General features: G+C 41.3%; 1 protein-coding gene across 1 annotated transcript in view; it reads left to right on the plus strand.

Moving 5' to 3' along the window:
- Positions 1–22,150, plus strand: part of MYBPC3 (myosin binding protein C3) — a 65,466-nt gene that overhangs the window by 17,071 nt on the left and 26,245 nt on the right. The window contains exons 8-19 of the mRNA XM_083460090.1: positions 221–265; positions 1,994–2,050; positions 6,569–6,592; positions 7,612–7,778; positions 8,423–8,555; positions 9,165–9,289; positions 9,818–9,923; positions 13,389–13,555; positions 13,921–14,086; positions 15,194–15,300; positions 20,236–20,265; positions 20,389–20,525. Of these exons, the coding sequence (XP_083316216.1) occupies positions 221–265; positions 1,994–2,050; positions 6,569–6,592; positions 7,612–7,778; positions 8,423–8,555; positions 9,165–9,289; positions 9,818–9,923; positions 13,389–13,555; positions 13,921–14,086; positions 15,194–15,300; positions 20,236–20,265; positions 20,389–20,525 (1,264 nt within the window). The remainder of the gene's footprint in view (positions 1–220; positions 266–1,993; positions 2,051–6,568; positions 6,593–7,611; positions 7,779–8,422; positions 8,556–9,164; positions 9,290–9,817; positions 9,924–13,388; positions 13,556–13,920; positions 14,087–15,193; positions 15,301–20,235; positions 20,266–20,388; positions 20,526–22,150) is intronic.

The following is a 22,150-nucleotide window of genomic DNA, read 5'->3' on the forward strand; positions in this document are numbered from 1 at the left end:
AGCTCAGAGTCACAATCTACTTGGAGACAATTCCCACCACCCAGTTAATTTGAATATTGCCTCGCGATTATTCACAGAATAAAGCTTCCTTTGTAAAGGTGCTGCTTTTAGAATCCCTAGGGGTTTGTCTGTTGAAGTTGGGAAGATGTTGAGAAAATGCTGTTGGACTAAGTGAAGTTGTGCCCAACTGAATTCTGTGTTTTGTGACTCTCTTACTCAGGAGCATGGTGGGAGGAGGGAGACGGATGACTGGAGCTTTCGCCAGGTAGCCACATTTAATCTGGTGTTCAGCCTCGGTCTTCATGATGAACTGTCGCTCAATGGCCACGCTGCCTAAATTTTGTGTGTAAAAACTATCCAAAGGACTTAGTTGATGGGTAGTATAGAAATGGAACGCAGGTGGTGCTGTGGTCTAAACCACTGAGCCTCTTGGGCTTGTCGATCAGAAGGTCAGCAGTTCGAATCCCCGCAATGGGGTGAGCTCCTGTTTCTCGGTCCCAGCTCCTGCCAACCTAGCAGTTCAAAAGCACACCAAAAAGTGCAAGTAGATAAATAGGTACCACTCCGGCGGGAAGGTAAACAGCGTTTCCATGCACTGCTCTGGTTTCACGAGAAGCGGCTTAGTCATGCTGGCCACATGACCCAGAAAAACTGTCTGCAGACAAATGCCGGCTCCCTCAGCCTGTAAAGCGAGATGAGCGCCGCAACCCCAGAGTCGTCTGTGACTGGACTTAACTGTCAGGGGTCCTTCACCTTTACCCTTTATAGAAATCTGACACTGATTAATTAAAATGGTTGTCCTTTGGAACACATGCATACCTTTAAATCCTCTAACTATACTGCTGATTGGAGCCTTAGCATATAGTCCCTGAATTAGATGTGGCTATTACAAGCCATTTATTTATTTGTTGCATTTAGTTGCTTTTTACAAAATAAAAAGTCTCAAAGAGACTTAACAAGATAAAATACCGCAGATGGAACAATTGCGAGAAGGTGCAGTGGCATCCATGAGAGACAGATTCATTCCTTGAAGAGAGTGTTCTGGACACACAGTATGCCATGAAATGGTGCTTTCTTAGTGACTGCATGAATGCTTTTTGTATTCACCTATTTCTCTTGAATATGCATGGATTTCACCATTCACATCTTCACCACTATGACCCTGCATTTTGAGAACTGCCGCAGAAGCCCTGTTTTCCCCCCAGTAGAGTTCCATTCTTTTTGTGATTCTAGGTTGGTATAAACTAGGATAAGGGCTTTCTTAGCAGTTAGCTACAATAATGTAGAATACTGTCCTTGGGAGTAATGTTTGCCTTCATCACTGGCAGCTTTTTGGAAACTGACACTTACCTGTTTCATCTACCCTTTGAGGCTGATAAACTGCTGAATTTCATTCTAGTTCATTTAATTTTTTTTATTGGTTTGGGCTATTGTATTATTTTTCACTTTCCCCATAGCAATATATGGATGCCCCAGGCAAGACCAACTCTGGAATATTTTATGTGGGTACGGTCTGAAACAATAACGGAAGCAAAATACTGTGGTTTTCCTGGACTATAATTTGAGTCAAACAGGCTTCTGTTTCCTCAATTCTTCCTGCTCTCTCCTGTCAACACAGGATGGCCTGTTGTAGAAAGTGTAACATTTTGTGTGGATGTGGTTCACTGCATGCAAGATCTTTCCTATCCTGCAGGATCAGAGAAAACAAGGCCTGACTGCATTTTAGCCTGAACAAAATATGTACATAAGTCACTTTTAGAGAGATGGTACTCATATAATCACAAAATTCTATGCTACTAATGTTGAATCAGCAGAAGTATAACACTTTTTTTGTGGGGACGGGTCTCTTAAAATGCATGTGAAACTTATCTGACTTTTATCTTCAGCATGAAGATGCTTTAGTCTACATCTTTGTGTGAAGTTATTGTTTCTGCTTTTACTGCATTCTGTTTCTGTTCTGTTTATTATTAATGCTACTTGCTATACTGCACAGTGCGGATGGACATGAAGAAGGCAGAGAGTTGGATTTCAGTGCCTTGCTGAGAAAGAGGTGAGCACGCTGCCATCTGTAAAATGATGGTACAAAAGGCTAAAGGTCTAGATCAGTCTTTCTCAACCTTGGGACCCTACAACTCCCATCATTCCTAGCCAGCATGGCCAGCAGTCAGGGACATTGGGAGTGTAGGGTTAGGGTTAGGGACAACTAGGGACCCAAGTTGAGAAAGGCTGATCTAGAGTAACTGTCTTTGTCATTCTTACATTTGCATTCACGTGGTTGTACTAGGTCTCTCAAGCCTGTCAGCTGTGGCAATTCGTATGGTCTGTGAAAATTACCTGCCTAATGTGAGAGTCCCTGTTTCTCATTGTGCATGTGCTTAATTATTCAGTTTTCGAAGAGGGAAGAAACTGAAGCTTTTTAGGACCAAAAGAAAAGTGATCTCTCTTTTTTTGTGCACAGAGAACAAGCAGGAGAAACGTCACTCTGCTTAAACTGTTTTATGATCTCATGTTGGGAGGAGGAAACAAGTTCCAGAAATTATTGAGCAACTGGTGGGGGTGGAGAGAAAGGGGATGAGACTCATAGTCTGTAACAAAGAATTATCAGCTTTGATTAAGATTTCTTTTTCATTCTGACTCCTTATATATATTTTCATTTTCTTTGTCTCCTCTTCCCTTGCTTTTCTTTGTCTGCCTCTCTCTCTCTCTCTCTCTCTCTCTCTCTCCCTCTCTCTGCCTTATAATCTTCCTGTCTGTACTTTGCTGTCCTGTTGTGTCTTCCATCTGGCAACATATCTTGGAATTCTGATGTCTGGAACAGAGAGTAAGATTTTATTTCTTTTTCTGTGTGAACTGCATGGAACAGAGGAAGTTAAAAGGCTATGGGGTTTACAGAATGTACAAACCTCCCCTTTTCTTTTTGAAAACTTGGAACAGCATAGGTTTCCCATCCCAGACATTATTTTAAAATCCAGTTAATACAGATGGAAAGCAATTAGTTTACTTTCATGAATATTCTAATTGTCACTTTTGAAGCAATTTTAAAATTAGGACAGGATTTTCATTTATTTTTCTCCCCAAGCTGTAGAAATGCTATTATCCAGAACTTTGAGTTATCTCAGTGCATCTCCCCAGAGTGTCGGCCATGTCATTGCAACCCTGCATAACGTCCAACCTTGTTCCTCTGCAGTGGCGTAGCGTGGGGGGTGCAGGGGGGGCCGGCCGCACCGGGCGCAACATCTGGGGGTTAGGGTTAGGGGGTGCAAATCCATGGGTTAGGGGGCGCAAATTACTTGCCTTGCCCCGGGTGCTGACAACCCACACTACGCCACTGTTCCTCTGCCTACTGGATTATGCAGATGTTTCTCAGGTCCCTTAACCAACTGAGGTGCTCCTATTTCCCTACTGAATTCCTCATCAAAGGTGGAAAGAGTTTGCTGACCATGTTTTTGGATTCGATGCAGTCCTAAAACATCCCCAATGAAGTAGATTGATTTAAAGTAATATTTATCAGTGACATAGCATCTTCCCTGTGACCAGATCCCACGCTGATCCAGTGGTGTGTTGACTGGATCTTAGTTCAGGTATGCCGATTTAAGAGATGTGTGGTCACAGTTAGAGAGAGAATCATTTCAAAACTTGGAGGAATTCTACATGACTGGTGTGTAGCCTAGTTGTCATTTATCTAGGACAAAAGAAGAAGTGACACCATTCACACAATTAGTATTATATTATATTAGCAGATAGTGTGGTCTCAATCCAGACTGAAATGCAATGGGGGGCTTTAACCTTTTGTTCCCTGCATTCCGTCCAATGCAAATAGCAGACCTGGGTGCCCCCTATGCCCTCCCACTTGAGTTCAAAGCTAGATTGGGTGCCCTCTGCCAGCCATTCACCATAAAAAATATTCATGCAACTGCTAATTCTGTGAATGGTGACATGTCTGGTTTGGTCCTTAGAAGTAATCAGCAGGACTTATTTCTGGTTTATTGTGCTTAATTTCCCAGCCTTTGTTAACTAGCCATTACTGTGAATTATTTAATTCAGAAGATGAAAGTTTCCGTTTTAATACTTGCGGCAGCAGAGTATCAGAAGGCTTTCCTGGATTTATATTCCATTCTAGTGGTGTTGCCAGAAATGTGTGATGTTTCTTCAAAGGATAGAAATGCAAGTAGACAGAGGAAATCTATGATAAAGAACTCCCCATAGGTGCAGGATACGTCTTGCAGTTGTCACAACCAGGGATCTCTCCCATGTTAATCAGCAAGTGACGCTGTTCCTGGAGCTCCTGCTGGAAAGGGTAAAACTTTATTAATATTGTTCCAGAGTGTGGACCTCTAATGGCAGAATAGTTTAGATGACATTGACACAGAGGTGCCATAGGCCAGAAAGAGGTTGGGAGGAAAGGGAACAGTTGTCACTCTGCTTTGACATGGGATGGTGAAGTGAGACCTTGAAGGAGGTGACAGCTGAGAGGTCTGAATCAGTTTAAGGTAATAGGATAGGAAAGGCCCATCGCTGGAGTGTATGCAACTATTTTTAACTCTCCCGCACATGTTTAGAACACATTCACAGCTTACTTTGTGTGGAACAGGTTCTGTCTAAAACACCTCAATGCCTCCAAGTTCATGGGTAAACTGTGGTCTTACTGCATCTAATACCCCTCCCTCCCAATATAGAGTTACTAGTTGGAGCCAGTGTGGGAAGGCTAGTGTTTCAAAGAAATCCTGTGTTCCAACATAAACCCGTGCTAGTGCAAATTATTCTTGTGACCCCCAACTCCATATCTCCACTTGTAGCACAGACAAAGTCAAGTCAGGCACAGGACAATATGGGTGGACTGTGCAGGTCAAATGTGCTTTGGAGTAGACCTGGTGTACAATCAGCCCATTTATTTGTAAAACTCATGCAAGCTCTAACTGTTACTAACAGAAAGCAGTGGAAAATCGGCAGGAGGCTAAAGCTAGTGGTATCTTTTGATTATTACCGGTACTTGCCCTGTTAGAGCTTAGCAATTGCTCTGTCTTCCATTCTGTTCCCTTTGTTTGTGTGGCAAACTGATCTGCATGACATTAGCCCTCTTCATGCTGGCATCATGAATTCTCCATATATGCTAATGTAATGGACTCTATCTGCCTGATCAGGGGCCCTGCCTTCTGCATGGTTCCCAATCCCATGGACACTGCCTTGATGTATACAAATTGACTCTACATAGGATTTCATACATACCTTCAGCTGAACACATGGATGTTGGGGGCACAGACATTGAGTACAGTCTGTTGTCTCCTTCATGCATGAAGAGCCATATAATCACTTGGTATGCCATTAGGATAGATACCCTGAAAAATATCTGCAGTCTATGACTCCCCAAGTGTTTCATTTCTTTCCACCAAAACAAATTTTCAGGGATAGCTGGACAGGAGTTGAAATGGAAATGTGGATCTAGCATTGCAGGCTAGTTAGGTTCTTGTTTTAAGCAGATTTTCTCTGCCTTTACAAACCAAGTTCACTGATCGTAGGCTGAGCAAAGTCATAAACCCTACTGCGTAAATTGTGCTGTGACTGGTCCATTGATGTGCATTATAATTAAAAAAGAAACCTCTTTCTAGGAGTATACATAGGTTTCTTCTGCTACATTTATGCTTGTTCTTGACTAAGTGAGACCACTTGAGTAGTACGCTTTCCAAAATCGGAAATGAAAAAATGAAAGACTATATATACATGATATATTCCCATTACCCTAAATGAGGCCTGTTTCCAGCAAAGCTGTACCTCACGTGGTCCCTCTAGGTTGGTATAAATGTAGGGTCGTGAACACACTATACCTTTAAAGCAGGCATTCCCATACTCAGCCCTCCAAATGTTTTCGGACTGCAACTCCCATCACCCCTAGCTAACAGGACCAGTGGTTAGGGATGATGGGAATTGTAGTCCCAAAACATCTGGAGGGCTGAGTTTGGGGATGCCTGCTTTAAAGCATATTCTTTTTCTCAAAGAATTATTGGAACTGTGGTTTACCCCTCACAGAATTATAGTTCCCAGCAGCTCTTAATAAACTATGGTGCCTAGAAGAAGAGTTTGGATTTGATATCCCGCTGTATCACTACCCGAAGGAGACTCAAAGTGGCTAACATTCTCCTTTCCCTTCCTCCCCCACAACAAACACTCTGTGAGGTGAGTGGGGCTGAGAGACTTCAGAGAAGTGTGACTAGCCCCAGCAGCTGCATGTGGAGGAGCGGAGACGCGAACCTGGTTCCCCAGATTACGAGTCTATCGCTCTTAACCACTACACCACACTGGCCTAGAATTCTCTGAGGGTGAAATGCGCTTCAAATGTGCTTTAGAGGTGTAGTATGTACACAACCTAAGACTTATGTAGAACTGGATTGTTTAATGTGTGCTGTGGCTTCTTTACCATCATTTTTCATTATAGTAAATCCTTAGTCCCTACCAACAAAGGGCTGCCTTCTTCTAGTAATGGCGCTAATGCTAACACATGTTGCCCTCTTTCTTGCTCATGGGGATGCTGCATGCTCATCCAAATGCTTCTCTGCATCGTTCTCAAGTCCAGCAGCTTCTTGCGCTCAGTACATCGGTAAGCTTTCCATTCCCTCGCCTCTGCTAACTGTTAATCAATCTCTTACATGACTGCTGTTTTTGTTAATAAATAGATTCACAAAAAGAATATAAACAGATTCATGTGCCTAGAAGATGCCTAAACTGTTTAAGTGAATAATCAATCGGCTCAGGGGCCCCAAAGTTGCTATCTTCCTATCTAGTTTCTTCCATTCTAATTGTTTTTGAAATCGGTACATGGTCGATAAATGCCCAAGTTTCATTTTGAAGAGAAATTAACACTTTCTACTTGCAAGACGGAAAAACCAAATTATTCATTTATGATACTTATATTCGCCTTCATCGTCATTAAACAAATGAGCTCCTATATAATTAAGAATGGTAAGTCAATGGAGCTTTCTCACTCAAAGCTCACACCCTAAAGCCCACAGAAAACTCACCTGTTGCCTAACATCATGGTCTCCATGACCCCTGTTGCAAGATACAGTGGTGCCTCGCAAGACGAAATTAATCCGTTCCGCAAGTCTCTTCGTCTTGCGGTTTTTTCATCTTGCGAAGCACGGCTATTAGCGGCTTAGCGGCTTGGCGGCTATTAACGGCTTAGCGGCTATTAGCGGCTTAGCGGCTTTAAGAAAAAGGAAACAAACTCGCAAGACGTTTCATCTTGCGAAGCAAGCCCATAGGGAAATTCGTCTTGCGGAACGACTCAAAAAACGGAAAACTCTTTCGTCTTGCGCGTTTTTCGTCTTGCGAGGCATTCGTCTTGCGAGGTACCACTGTAGAGGAAACTGGTATTGTTGTTAAGTAATTGATTTAGGAACTTGAAAATAATGGTCCAATCATTGAATCTGACACATTATCTGATCTTCATCAAGGCACTTAGTCTTTCTATGCCTTAAGCACCTCACTGATGATGAGTCCCCTAAACTGACAGGTATTTTAATATAAATAGGAATTTATACAGTAGAGACACAATCTAACAGGCAGGCTATTTGAAGTCCCTTATGAGAAAATGTTCTATATGCCCCTTTTTTACAGAATTGAGGCAAAAACTGAAGCACAGCCAGATGTTGATGTGTGGGAAATCCTCCGGAAAGCTCCTGCATCAGAATATGAGAAAATTGCTTTCCAGTATGGTATCACAGATCTGCGAGGTATGTTGAAGCGTCTCAAGCGCATGAAGAAGGAGGACAAGAAAAGCACAGGTAAGAGAACATGATTGCTTCTCTTCTTTTTTCCTTCATGGGAAAGGCCTCTTTTTAGGGGGGAAATACAATGTATGAAGCAGCTTTCAAACTCTTCCATGGGAGGAAAAATATGAAAGACCATTTCACATGTATGTGTCAGTTCCCATGCTTCAATTTACTATCAAGAAAAGAACAGTAGGTTCTAGAGAATTAGAAATGAGGAACCCAGATGAGAAAGGTAGCCATTAAAAGGAAGTATACGAAATTAAGAGATAATAGTGGGTGCTTCTGGCAAGTCTTGTGGAAGAATGCAGCTTCAGCAGAAGAAATAAGGGAAGAGAGTCGTGGTTTACCATAATTCAATAATGATTTGAAGATATTAATTAGCTGAGAACATAGGTAACTCTCATTAAAACACATAAAGCAGAAAGTTGGGAAGTGGACATTATAATTAAGCCTCTGCCCAGTTACTAGGGATGGGTGAACCTGTCAATGATGGTTTCTCTCAATTTCTCATTTTTCCAATCTTCAGTTCAGTTCTCCTTATCTTTAGCCCAATGTAGGGCTTGAACCCATAAACCTGAGATTAAGAGTCTCATGCTCTACTGACTGAGCTAACCCCTGTGGGCAGAGTTTGAGTACATAAACTGTTTCTTCCCCAGCCTTTGCCAAGAGACTGGAACCTGCCTACCAGACTGACAAAGGACAGAAGATCAAATTAATGGTGGAACTTGCTAACCCAGATGATGAAGTGAAATGGCTGAAGAATGGGCAAGAGATCCAAGTCAGCGGCGGGTAATTTAAAAAAGCAATAAATACTAATGGGAAAGTGTGGGCTATAGAAGCTCGAGTCATTATCTGAAGGGGGAGAAGAAGAAAAATAGGGTCTATCAGAAAGAAAAGTGGAGAGAATAATGAAGGGTCTATATAGTGGATATAATTGGATGGAAGGATTGTGAATTAATAGGCAGATTTTAATGACTGTCTGATTTTGTTTCCCCCTCTTTCAATCTCTGCACCTGGAACTGAACCGAATCACTGGTCTGTCTCTTAGCAAGTAAGTTCTCATGTCATCCTTTCCCATTTGTGATTCAGTTAATTTGCCTTTCTTTACGATATCCTGGCAAAGTTGTTATACAATAAGCCCATTATCAACATCAGTGTTGTTTGGTCCAAGGTGTTCCTTTATGCATGTCCCAAGGGATGAATTACTTCTGTTGGGGCTCTGTGTGCCATCAGGGAGGCAAAGGGAGGAAGGGATAAGGTGTGTCTTCCCACTTAACTACACCAGGATGGGGGCATCTAGTCAAAAGCTCTGCTTTATGTCATGATAGAAGACAGGGTGGTGAAGATTTAGGATTCCTTCTCTTTTGATACCTTTGAATTCTCTTTGCATTTCACCAGATACATTTTTGAGGCTCTTGGGAACAAGAGGATTCTGACCATCAACCACTGCTCACTGGCTGATGATGCAGCATATCAGTGTGTGATTGGAGAGGAGAAGACTTTCACAGAACTCTTTGTCAGAGGTAAGCATAATTCATAACCACCATTTTATTGGGATCAGAGAAGGGTCCAGCAGATTGATTTGTAGCAGATTTTGAGGGGTGTGTAGGGGGAGGAGGGGAAATGGAACTCCTGTTGTGCCAGTGGAGCCCAATATTTTCATTTGAAGGGACTCAGAAACTTAACCTGCTTCTTCCCTTCCACCTTCCCATTCTCTTTCTTTTGAGACTTTATTCTGGTTTACGCCAGAATTTTCTACATTTTAGTTTTAAGGGAGGATTTAGGCAGTCTTAGGTTACAAAGAACAATCAAGTGTGCCAAAGTCCTGATTTATAGTTACAAAGAAATGAAGGGAAATGGTTTATGTAAGAAAGTCAGTTATGTAATTTGGCATCTCAGCCAAATTGGAAAGAACTCTGGGAGTGTAAGGACCTGCTATTCATATAGCTACAGCTGACCATCAGCTGGGAAAGCTGGATGAGAGTTTCAAGGTTTTTTGTTTTCCTCTGCATTCCTCTCTCTCTGAAATTAGGTTTCCTCCCTGTTTCTAGAGCCTCCTGTCTTGATTACTCATTCTCTGGAAGACCAGGTGGTCATGGTTGGTGAAAGAGTGGAGTTTGAAATTGAAGTGTCAGAAGAAGGGGCTACTGTGAAGTGGTAAGAAGCTGGGGAGAAGTGGGGGTTCCTACTTTCTGAATGACTAAGAAACGAGAACAATTGCCCTCCAGAGTCCTAGGGGCTCAAAACTATCACACAAGTGCCCATCACCCCTCTTGCATGACCAAAGAGAGAAGACAGAACAGGCAATAAGCAGAGGAAGGGGTCCCAAGGTCAGAAAGATATTCTAACTGACCCTCACATTCCATTTTAAAGATAGGTCTAAAGGCTGTTGTGGTTTTCTAAGAAGATCTACAAGTAGGAAAGAAAACATAACACATTTGAAGTGTGGTGCAAGGATTTATTTATTTGCCTTAGGTTACTTAGTTAAGGGGGTGCTAATGTCTTTGGGTCAGTGGGCACATTTTGAATTTTGAGAAGGGCCCCAGTCACAAAATGGCTGCCCAGAGCAGAAAAAGACAGATGATTATGAAGGGGAGTGGGCATGCTCTACCCTCAGCGCCCCTTCCTAAATCAATCTGGAAAAGCATTAAAATCAGCCACACCCATGCTCACTCACAGAGAGAATCTCTTAGCATCAGTTTGGTGTCTGGGAGAAGGACTTGTTGGTTGTGGCACCCAAGAAGTAAAATGGCTTCCCAAGAGAGGTCTACTTAGCCTGTTCTGTTTGCTTTTAAGCACAGAGTGAAGATTTTGGGTCTTTCAGAATCTTGATTTTGTTGAGTATTTTGCAGTTTCTCAGGCTTTTTTTTTAATACCTAAGATGTTTTTTTTAACTGCTGATGCTTTGTTGTTTTGTTGTTATTGCTTATATGTAAGCCACCTTGTGCACTCTCATTAAAATACAGGGTATAAATTCATCAACATTATCTGCATAGCAAGCTAATCTGCACCTTCTTTTATTGTTTTAAAACAGCTTAAATACAGCTTTTCGTTCATAAAAAAATATCAAAGCAGTTCACAAGTCACAATACAAAATTCAGTGAAGCAGAAAACAACCATTAAAATCAAGTAAATATACTGCAATGGAAACCCCACCCCAACAACCCCCATCATTGCCTTACAACTGATGTGTGGTGCCATGTGGCTGTTCTAATGTGTCAACCAGCCCTTCCTGAGGAAAAGGGCAAGAGGGTGCTCCTTGTTACACAAAAGAAGCTGACCAAACTGGCACTTGAGTCTTACTTGAACATTGGCAACGGAACAGTGTCCTCCACTGAACTTGAGGACAGCTTGGAACGGGTGCAGGGCAGGTTCTTTGCCCTAGACAGTTCTATTTGCAACACTTGCTCGCCTCTCTACATGATAGCTGCTTACTGCCTGCTCAAACAAATACTGCAATGCATCAAAAGTGGCTCCAGAATCTGTCACGGCAGCAGAATGACACACACACACACACACACACACACACACACACACACACACACTCTTACAGGGTGCGTGCTGGAGAAAGTGGACAGGGCTGGCTCCCTCTTTGCCTGCTTGCTTAGTCTGTTTTCATTTCTTTTATGAATTTATTTAGAAAGATTTACAAACAGCTCAAATCACAAAGCTGTGTACATAATAAAAATTATCAATAAAACACAGCCAAAACGAAGCCCACAAAACTGTTATACATAAGGTAATTATTAATAATGTAAGGTACCTTATGCATAAGGTAATTGTTATACATAAGGTAATTGTTAATAAAAACACAGATGAAATCAGTAAAAACAAGCATAGATAACAAAATTCTGCAGTATATCTGGGTAGGCTTGCTGAAATAAAAATAGTTTTCCGTTGGCATCTAAAACAATATAGCCTTGCAAGTCAGTCCAGGCCATTAACAAGCAAGCATTACTAAATAATAATAATAATAATAATAATAATAATAATAATAATAATAATAATAATAATTTATTTATACCCCACCCATCTGGCTGGATTTCCCCAGCCACTCTGGGCGGCTTCCAACAGAATATTAAAAACACAATAAAACATCAAACATTAAAAACTTCCCTAAGCAGGGTTGCCTTCAGATATCTTCTAAGAGTCAGATAGTTGTTTATTTCCTTGACATCTGTTGGGAGGGTGCTCCACAGGGCGGGCGCCACTACCAAGTAGGCCCTCTGCCTGGTTCCCTGTAACCTCATTTCTCGCAGTGAGGGAACCTCCAGAAGGCCCTCAGAGCTGGACCTCAGTGTCTGGGCTGTACAATGGGGGTGGAGATGCTCCTACAACCAAGGTGTGGACCTAGGAGGGCAGAAACAACCAGGGAGAAGCATCTGCTGAGCCCCAGTACCCCCTGTCTGTGGCCACTGTCTTACTTTGCCTAATGATAGGGCCAACCCAGAGTGCAAGAACAAAACTGCTAGCTGTTGCTGCAATACTTATAGGATTCATCAAACTTAAGTGTTATCATCTGTTCTTTTTTTGGGGGGGGAGATAAATAGGCCCATGCAACTGGTGACTGTGTGTACATTGCATGTATGAAAATATAGCACAGATGTACATTTGTTGTTTGGTGTTCATATAAGGATGTCTGGAGATATCATACTGTGTGGGGTGTGTGGGTGTATATGGGTATGGGAGTATCTAATCCTTCCCAAAACATATTGCAGCTGCCACTATCTGATCCTGTGGCTCATGGCTGCTCCCTGAAATATAAATACTCATTATAGAGTATTGATAGCTGTGGAATGGGCAGCAGACAAGGGTAGAAGTGCAGCTGTCCCAGCTTTAAATGGAGGCAAAGCCAGAGGAAGAACTCTCAAATTTTCACCAAACCTCTAAAATAGTTCAGGGTCTAACATCATTCTTCATCATTTCAAGAGTACCAGAAATGAATCCTTGTTGGCGTCAAACATGAAATCAACATGGAGAAAATATTTTTCCCTTTCTGAAAAGGAAAATCAAAACCATAAAATTAGTACAAGAGTGAATATTCAGTCTTGTCATATTCAGTCATATATAATGTTTTTGTGCTATATATTATTGTAACCTGGGACCCTATGTGAAGGGTGGATAATAAATTGAAGAAGAAATAATAATAATATAATATAATATAATATAATATAATATAATATAATATAATATAATATAATATAATATAATATAATATAATATAATATAATATAATATATAAATAGCCCTATTACTGCTACATTCAAATTCCATTCACATGGAAGGTTTTTCTTTCCATACCACATATATTGGAATAAACTTGTGCTCATTTTACATATGAAGAAGCAGGGAGACATCTGGTTTCACTAGAATCACACAGGGAATCTAAGACAGCATTTTGATGAGCATGTCTGCACAAAATTACCCAAAAATGTCTCCAATCCTGTCCTCCCAACCTGAGGCTGGATGTGCAGGTTCACAGGTGCATCCACTACTTCTGATAATCCCTCAAAGATCATGGGTAACATACCCATGGACCATGAACTTGTGCTATATGAACAGGAGCCGACTGCCCTGTTGCTGAGCATTACGGAGAGGTGTAACAATATTTCATACCTGTAGGGAGAAGGACGGAGTGGAGCTGACCCGGGAAGAAGCATTCAAATACCGGTTCAAAAAGGATGGAAAAAAGCATTACCTCATCATTAATGAATCCACCAAGGAGGATAATGGGCATTACAAAGCAAAGACTAATGGTGGGGAGTCTGTTGCTGAATTGATCGTGCAAGGTGAGATACAAAATGAACTTTTTTGTAATGTATGGCGGCTGGTAAACCACTTTGTGGCTGGGAAACGGCCGTTAGCTAGATGGCTAATTGTAGGACAGCTAATTGTGCAGGCCTTCAAAGCATATTATGGGGATTGTTAGGCCCATGTGCCGGATGTAATAGATATCCTGATAACAACAGGTGCTTGCTTATCAAGTCCTGTTAAAGTCCCACGTGCTCTGGATGTCTCTTCCTATTTCACCTTTCCCAAAACAGTTCCTTTAGCCTCTTCTTTTTGTAAAAGACACATCCACAGCTTCGGTGCTTGGTTGACCTCTGACCTTCTGGTGTTTGTGTTGCTCCATCCGCAAAATTCGTGATCTCAGAGAAGAAGCTGGAGGTGTACCAAAGTATTGCAGACCTGACGGTGAAGGCAAGGGACCAGGCCGTGTTCAAGTGTGAGGTTTCTGACGAGAATGTGAAAGGCATCTGGCTGAAAAATGGGAAGGAGGTGATTCCAAATGAGCGGACTAAAATCTCTCATATTGGCAGGTAAGTCGTGCTTCAGAAAATTAAGCCAGGGTGCTGTAAGTTGCTTGAGTAACAAGCTGCTAATAGTAATAGAAGTAGCAATAATAAATTGGTGGTGTTAGTAGTAGTACTTTCCTTTGGGTGGAGAGAATATGTGATAAGATGGTATGTGGTGAGAGAGAGCAGTTGTATATAACCCAATATTATATTCTAATTTTACTCAGAGGGAGAATGCAACCTTCCCTCTGAATGGCGAGGAGATATCTGGGAATGCCTTCGTATTGTGCTTTGTGGGTGTTTAAATTGACGTGAGGAGTGTGTGTGTATTAGTTTGGAAGAGTTGTACAAAGGGTGTGGTTATGTTACAGTGAATGATTCATGAATCTCTGGGAACAGATCTTTCTCCAGTTTTCAGACAAGCCCCTGTGAAGGCTGACGATTTTTGCATTCCGGTCACTGTGGCATTTGTGGTAATACAATTGCCCATACTGTATACTGGAAATGGCTGCTACTTTATGAAATGCCCTCAAACATATAGTAATATACCTAGAGCTCAACCAAGCCCATTGCAGTCCATAGAAGGATGGATTCCCCTATTCTGTGACATGTATGTGCAAACAGTACGCAAGGTTGTTATAGGGAATGGGAGGTGTGTCTACAGTTCTCAAGTTTTTCTCCTTCAACTTGGCCAAGAAAAGTGAATTTGTTCACTAAGCAGAGCACAGAGGATGACACAAGGGTGCTGAAGGCACACTCAGACACTTCCTATTCCCTACCATGAGCTGTAATGATTCAGCACAGTGTCTGTGTATGGATATCATGGAGGAGGCGTGAAATTAGGATTTTGTTATGCCTTATACGGATCTCTTTGAGCACAGGTGCCGCACCTGCCGTTCATGGGATTGAAACACTAGTCGAGTTGATTTGAATGGGGTGACATCTTAATAAAGTTTGTGATAATAGGTTCCACACTATTTATGCTTATTTATTATAATATAGAATATGCATACATGTATATGCATGTGGCATTCTTTCTTACCCATCCATCTCCTCTGGGGATGGGATTTATCCTGTACGGAGGTGAGTGGACCCAAACAAAGCTTGTATTTTGTATTTTTGCAATATCAGAATCCATAAACTAACCATTGATGATGTAACTCCAGAAGACGAAGCTGATTATTCTTTTATACCCGAAGGATTTGCATATAATCTCTCAGCCCATCTTCGTTTCTTGGGTAAGTGTTCTGGAATCTAATTTCTGTTCTTGGTGGGAATGTTCACTTTGTGTGAAGATGAAACGGGAGATTCCCTCTTGGTGATGCCTGAGCTTCAAAGCACCTTAGTACTGCGCATCTCTGTGTGTCCACTGTGGCAGTAAGGGTGAAATAAGGTTCTTCTGTACCCTAATAGGGATATCTCCAAGCATGGGCATTAGGCCAAATGTTTTTATTTAAAATGTCAGCCCACTTTTTGACTGATTTTTTTAATCCCTCTAATTGCCTTATGTAGCACCACAGGAACTCTGTGGATAAATATCTTATACAGTGGTACCTCGGGTTAAGTACTTAATTCGTTCTGGAGGTCCGTTCTTAACCTGAAACTGTTCTTAACCTGAAGCACTACTTTAGCTAATGGCGCCGCCTCCTGCCGCCGTGCCGCCGGAGCACAATTTCTGTTCTCATCCTGAAGCAAAGTTCTTAACCTGAAGCACTATTTCTGGGTTAGCGGAGTCTGTAACCTTAAGCGTATGTAACCCGAGGTACCACTGTACCTTAATAGAGAAAGTTATGAAAAGAATTGTGGTATTGACCAAATTATGGGAAGGTCAACACTGGATGCCACAATTAAACTGAAATTAAATATTTAGAGAAAAGCACACACAACAATAATGAGTAGCTTCCACTTTCCTATAGTTTTGGCTGTGAACCAGCAGAATTAGGTGCAATTAAGCCTATTGATCTCAGTGGAATTTATGTGCACATAACTGTGCATTAGATTATCACCATGGTGTAAAGGTTGTTTCTGAATTTAGTTCATAGAAACAATTCCAGCATTATAAACTGTTGTTTCCTAGAAGCTAATTCTAAAAGCCATAAGAGGAAAATCTATCCTTGTTTTGATAATAATAGGAAAAGGGCATTCTTCCAGGAGGATATAGCTCATCTGCAAGAAAGTCTTACTCCAAGCCAGCAATCTTTTCTGAATAGTTTTTGTACTGTTTTTGGTGTAGAGGACCAATCTTTGTACATAGTCTTCTACTGCAATAAATGGAGAGCCTCAAGTCTGCAGGTGCTCAATGTGTGCATTTACCTTCCCATTATTTTATGGCAAGTCATAGGACAAACAGTATTGTGCTAGCAATTTATTTCAGTGTTTACTGTATATGGAAAATCCATTATAGCTTCTGCTCTCATTCATTTTTATAGGTACTGTTCAGTTTCATTCCCATTTGGCAGATATATATGCTCAATATATAAAGGGTTTTAATTGTTGATCATTGTGTCATTGGTGCTGTCTAACCCCCCCCCCCAAACTAGTACAAACCATATCCTCATCTATAGGACTGTTTGAAAGGATGTGGATTGTACTGTTCAGGATAAGCCTTGGTCCATCCACACATTAGGGGCATGTGGAAAAATTTGTCTGTTTTGGTTTCTTTCCATTTCTTATTTTTCCAGTCTTAAATCCTCCACATTTCCACAGCTGTGTGCCCATTTAATAAAAAAATCCTCATGAAAATTTAGTAGCATTTTTAGTACAATTTTCCCCCAACACCTTGGTATACAGTTTTGCCTCAGATACACATTTTTGCAAGCAATTTTTCCCTAATGTATATTACTTCATGGATGTATACATTTAATGCATTTTTTCCTCCAGTACATGCACCAGACTTTTAGAAGGCATCTGAAGGCAGCCCTGCTTAGGGAAGCTTTTAATGTTTGATGCGTTACTGTATTTTAATATTTTGTTGGAAGCTGCCCAAAGTGGCTGGGGAAGCCCAGCCAGATGGGCGGGGTATAAACAACAACAACAACAACAACTTATTATTATTATTAGTAGTAGTAGTAGTATTATGATGATGATGATGATGATGTGGGTGGAAAGCTGCTCTACAAAATTCAGATATATGTGAATTTCATATGATAAAATGTTTTTTGGGTTATGTATAGTTGTGAATTAGTTTCTCATTAAAATATCAAAGAAAGAAAGAAAGAAAGAAAGAAAGAAAGAAAGAAAGAAAGAAAGAAAGAAAATCTCACAGCCCTGTTCTAGACCCTGGACTGCAGTTTGGACTAGCAGTGATCAGAAAAGGAATAGGCATGATCCTCAAGTATGCTGAGTGTCAAGTGTGTGCAAGTGCACACCTAATACGAAACAAAAAACAAGAAGTGCCTCCATCCAACTGAGCAAATGGAGAAACAGCTGTTCAAATTAAAAATGAAAAGAAACATGAGTCAGATGGAATTCCAGTAGAGGTCTTGAAGCCAATGGTTGGAGAAGGGTGGTGGCTATCTAATGTCTCAAGAATTTCATTGTAAAAAAGGAGAAGGTGCCAGATGGAGAAGTGTTAGGACAGATGGTCATGGCTATGGAAATGTGCAGGTCACTTCTGACCATTCCTAAGCCTTGCTGTACTGGCAAGTACATGCCTTAGATATAGCATACTGTGCGCCTGCATTGATGCAACACCACAAAGCCTGAAATAGAAATCTGGGCTACCTGAGCCAATGGGAAAGATCTCTTTGAGCAATCAGCATTGTTTCACAAAATGCTTTCTTTCCCATGGAAATTTATGACAGTGTGCTAACTCCTGCATACTTGCCTATAAGCTAGTTGATGTGAATTAATTGTCTGAGGGGAAGGGATTGATATAAACTATGACAGATGGTTTGATGTATGGAGAATCCAGACTAAGGATAAACATTTGGAGTAGTTAATTTTTTGATCTCTCTCAGCTCCATGGATCTAGGATTCTGTGTTATGCACATTGAACAAATGACATGGTTAAGTTAGCAGCAACAGAAATGCAAATTAGTGAATAAATTAAATTGTGTGTGTACTGGGGAGACAAATCTAAGGCAGTTTGGATACAGGGAAAGTCGGGAGTGTGTGAGAGTGTTGGTTATAGAAACAGGGTCATACGGGATGATAGAAGAAGGCACAATATCAAGTGAAAGGCTGAATATGAGAGAAGTAGCACTAGCAAAAGAAAAGAAGCAAGAACTAAAGAAGGTAGAATTGTGGGTAGTACAACTCCAAATTACAGTTGAGGGAGTTATATTTTTGAATGCTTCCTTGTATTAAAAAAAACACACCTTTTCGGGGGGGTAGCCTAGGCCTCTCCTTGATGTGCTTACAGTGAGGGGGGAAAGTATTTGATCCCCTGCTAAATTTGCCCGTTTGCCCTCTGGCAAAGCAAGACCAGTCCATAATTTTAATGGTAGGTTAATTGTAGCTGTGAGGGACAGAATAACAACAGGAAAACCCCCAGAAACCCAGAAGACAAAAGTCAGGGATTGATGTGCATTATAATGAGTGAAATAAGTATTTGATCCCCTATAAACCAGCCAGATGTCAGGCTACCTGGTATCTTCACTGTATGTAACAAGCTGAGATTAGAAGCACCTGCTGTAAGGGAGAGGTTTTACCTGTAATCCCAGCTCATTACTGTACAAAAGACACCTGTTGACAGAAGCAATCAGTCCAGCGGATTCCAAGGTAGCCACCATGACCAAGACCAAAGAGCTGTCCAAGGATGTCAGGGACAAGATTGTGGACCTGCACAAGCAGGGGATCAAATACTCCCCCCCCCCCCGTATGTAAATGGGGAAGCACTCAAAAATATTCCTGTCTGCAGTCCTATGTAAAAAGTGTAGCTCAGCTCTTATTTACAGTACAGTTCAAAGTTAAGCACTTTTGTCCTTTTAATTTCAACAGGAGAGCTGAACATGTGCTTAAATTTCTCCCATTGAAATTAAATTAATGTGTCTTCAGTGCTTGACTTTGGTGAGATTGTACCGTCACATAAGAAATTTATTTGTGTTTGGTAAAGATTCATAAGTTAACCCAATAAATAAAGTTAACGCCCTCCACCTATCAGGAACTGGATCCTAGCCTGCTTTGGCCAATGAGGATGCAGGCTGGGACTTGGGCTGTGCCAAGGGATGGAGCCGGCGGAGTGGGTAGGTTTCACTCAGATCCCTCAGAACCCTTGCCCATTTAAGCAGCCCACATTTGGGGCACTAGCTGTTCTCAGTTGGCAGCTGGGCATTGGGGAAATCCTTTATTTTGGATGGAGGGGAGGCTGTAATCTCTGCTTGCCCCTCCAAACACTGGAGTATCCCATTAAAGGGATCTGGGGGGAGTGGCTGTGGCTGCATGCTGAGGCAGGGCCAGACCCAAAAGCAAACCCCCAGACGATGGTCCCTGCAGGGGTTGCCCTATTTTATGTAAGTCTTAGGAACCCCCACCTGGATTGACCACACGTCACTTCCAGCGGGTGAGCCAGAAGTATTTAGATGGCCCCATGTCCAAGCCAAACCTCTTTCATCTGTGTTTAATAAAGTTGTGTCCTGTTTTGACCCCAAGCCAGTCTTACTGGTCTCTTATTTATATGGGTTGGGGTATGGGGAGCCCGATGCCTGGTCCCACAACGAGCATGCAGCTCTGGTGGTGAAAGGCATGTGACAGGATAGTGTGTGAACTGTTTCAGCAGATAGAAAATATACAGTCCCAAGTATTCACAAAGTACAGTCATTTGTTGTCATAAAGGCACCAGAACTTCTGAGATGAATCACTTCTGGCCAAAAATTAAGGACAACGTTCCTTGCATTGTATCCTGATTTTCTAACCTGCTTCTCCTAATGTTGACAGCTTTACATCATGAGAGGTTATTGTTTATGCATTTTTAAAATGAGCCTATGATTGGTCCATTTTCACATCCAACAGGGGAACTGACTTTGGGGTGCAGTTCTAAAGATCTGTTATTGATTATTTTACTGTGTTTTATTGTGATTTTATGGCTCTGATGACGGTTTATTATTGACTGATTTAATTTGTGTTGTTAGCCACTCTCTTCTCCTGAGTGGAGGAAAGGGTGGGATATAAAAATAATAGATAATAAAATAAAAACTTTCAGATACATTTGATCCTTTTTCTTTCTTTTCCAGAGGTTAAGATTGACTTTGTGCCTAGACACGGTAAGGGCAATATGTGCCATTCACAAGTCAGTGAAATGGGAGAAAGGCAAAATAAAATTGAATCTTTGAGTAATCCTCAGTAACGCTAGAAAATGCTTCTTTGCCTTTATGCTTTTGCTGCAGAACCTCCCAAAATCCGCCTGGACTGCATGGGCCAGTCTCCTGACACCATAATTGTGGTGGCTGGAAACAAGTTGAGACTTGATGTACCCATATCAGGAGATCCAGTACCCACAGTGATCTGGCAGAAAGTAAACAAGGTAAAAATGTCACCGTGTCCAAGATGGTTCAGCTCAAGCACATATGTTCTTATGCCTTATTTAATTTCAGAATTATAACTGGATTGATAAAATAAAAAGAAATGGTTACTTGAAAAGATATCAACTTTAATGTGTGTTCTAAAATAAAAACTATATAACGTTTACCATTCCAAGTAAGCACTTTTAAAAAAGGCAACTTCAAAATGGTCAAAGCAGCTTCAGTTCTGAGTTTGTTGAGGATAGCAGTCCAAGCAACAAGGTCAAGTCCCCTTGTGATAGTGGATGTGTTCCCACATTTATGTTCATTGCACTTATCTCCCATCTGATGAACACGTGGAAATGCTACTATTTACGGTATGTTTTAATCATTTATCATGGATCATTGCTTCTTGTGACTAATCCAAACAGTTACTCAACAATGGAGGATCAACGTATGAGGGAATGATCATATATATATTCTTCCTTCTTTCCTTCCTTCCTTTCTATTGAGTCAGGCCATTGATCCATCCCAATGTTTGTTCTCCAGGGTTTCAGACAGGGGTTTCTCCCAGCCCTACCCAGTGAAGTCAGATTGAACATGAAGTCTTTTCCATGCAGAACCCCTTCCTCTGGGGTTTCACTGCATATAGAAAACTTTAGAATCTCATTTCTTCTTGTGGGACCATTTCCTTTTTGAAGCATCTTGGCAGCAGTTCTGCTAGACTTTTCCGTATGGAGCTCATCTGAAGAACAAGGATGCTGCAAGCTTCAATTGCTTGTGTGAATTTATAAAATGCAGACGACTTTCCCTCAATGAGACTTGGAAGGAGATTTAGGACTATAAAGTAAAACACCCAGCATTATGTGTTTGGAAAAACTGCAGGAAGTTCAAAGGAATATTCTGGACCACATAGTAATGGGAGAAAATGGAATGGAATCTCTCAAGATTCTCAAGGCCCTCTCCTTTTTAACATTTCTATTTGTGTGGTGCAAGGCTGACCTCTTGTGGCCCTTATTGCCAACTAGGCTTGCCTGTCCCTTTGAAATCCTGATGCTGTCAAACAAGGTGTGTGGTCATGGAATGGGGAGAAATGCCCCCTCCATGGCAGTTGCTTTGAGGGTCCAACCCACCTCCTGAGGGTCTTCCTTCCACAGGCTTTTCCCACTTGCTTGTTGGCAAGACCAGACACTTCCAGCTGTCAGCATTTATCTTGCACCCCTCTCTCATCTTGGCCTCCAGCATAGTTTCAAGTGGGCATTATTAGAACTTGCACATGCTTAAGGTGAATAAGAGGAGGGGGTATAATATGGCAGTTATTTCCCATTCTTTACAGGTCTTTTGTGAACTGGGGAACAGTTTTTGACACCGCAATTCTTTTCTGCACATCTTCAGAACATGTGGTTTTATTTAAGCCCTAGAACATTTTTTGGGGAAATTCTGATATGTGAATTAGCATACCCACACAGAACCTGCTAGTTCAATATTTGTTTATTAATTTATTTAAAATATTGGGCCGTTTAAAAGAGATTCTGCATGGTTTAATTCCTTACATCCAACCTTCATTTTCTATTCAGCTTTCTTTAATTATTATTCTTTCTTTTTTAATTTCCTTTCCTTATACAGTGGAACCTCAGTTCTCGGATGT

Source organism: Podarcis liolepis (genome assembly GCF_965112155.1).
Source record: "Podarcis liolepis genome assembly, chromosome: 1".
Lineage (NCBI taxonomy): Eukaryota > Metazoa > Chordata > Lepidosauria > Squamata > Lacertidae > Podarcis > Podarcis liolepis.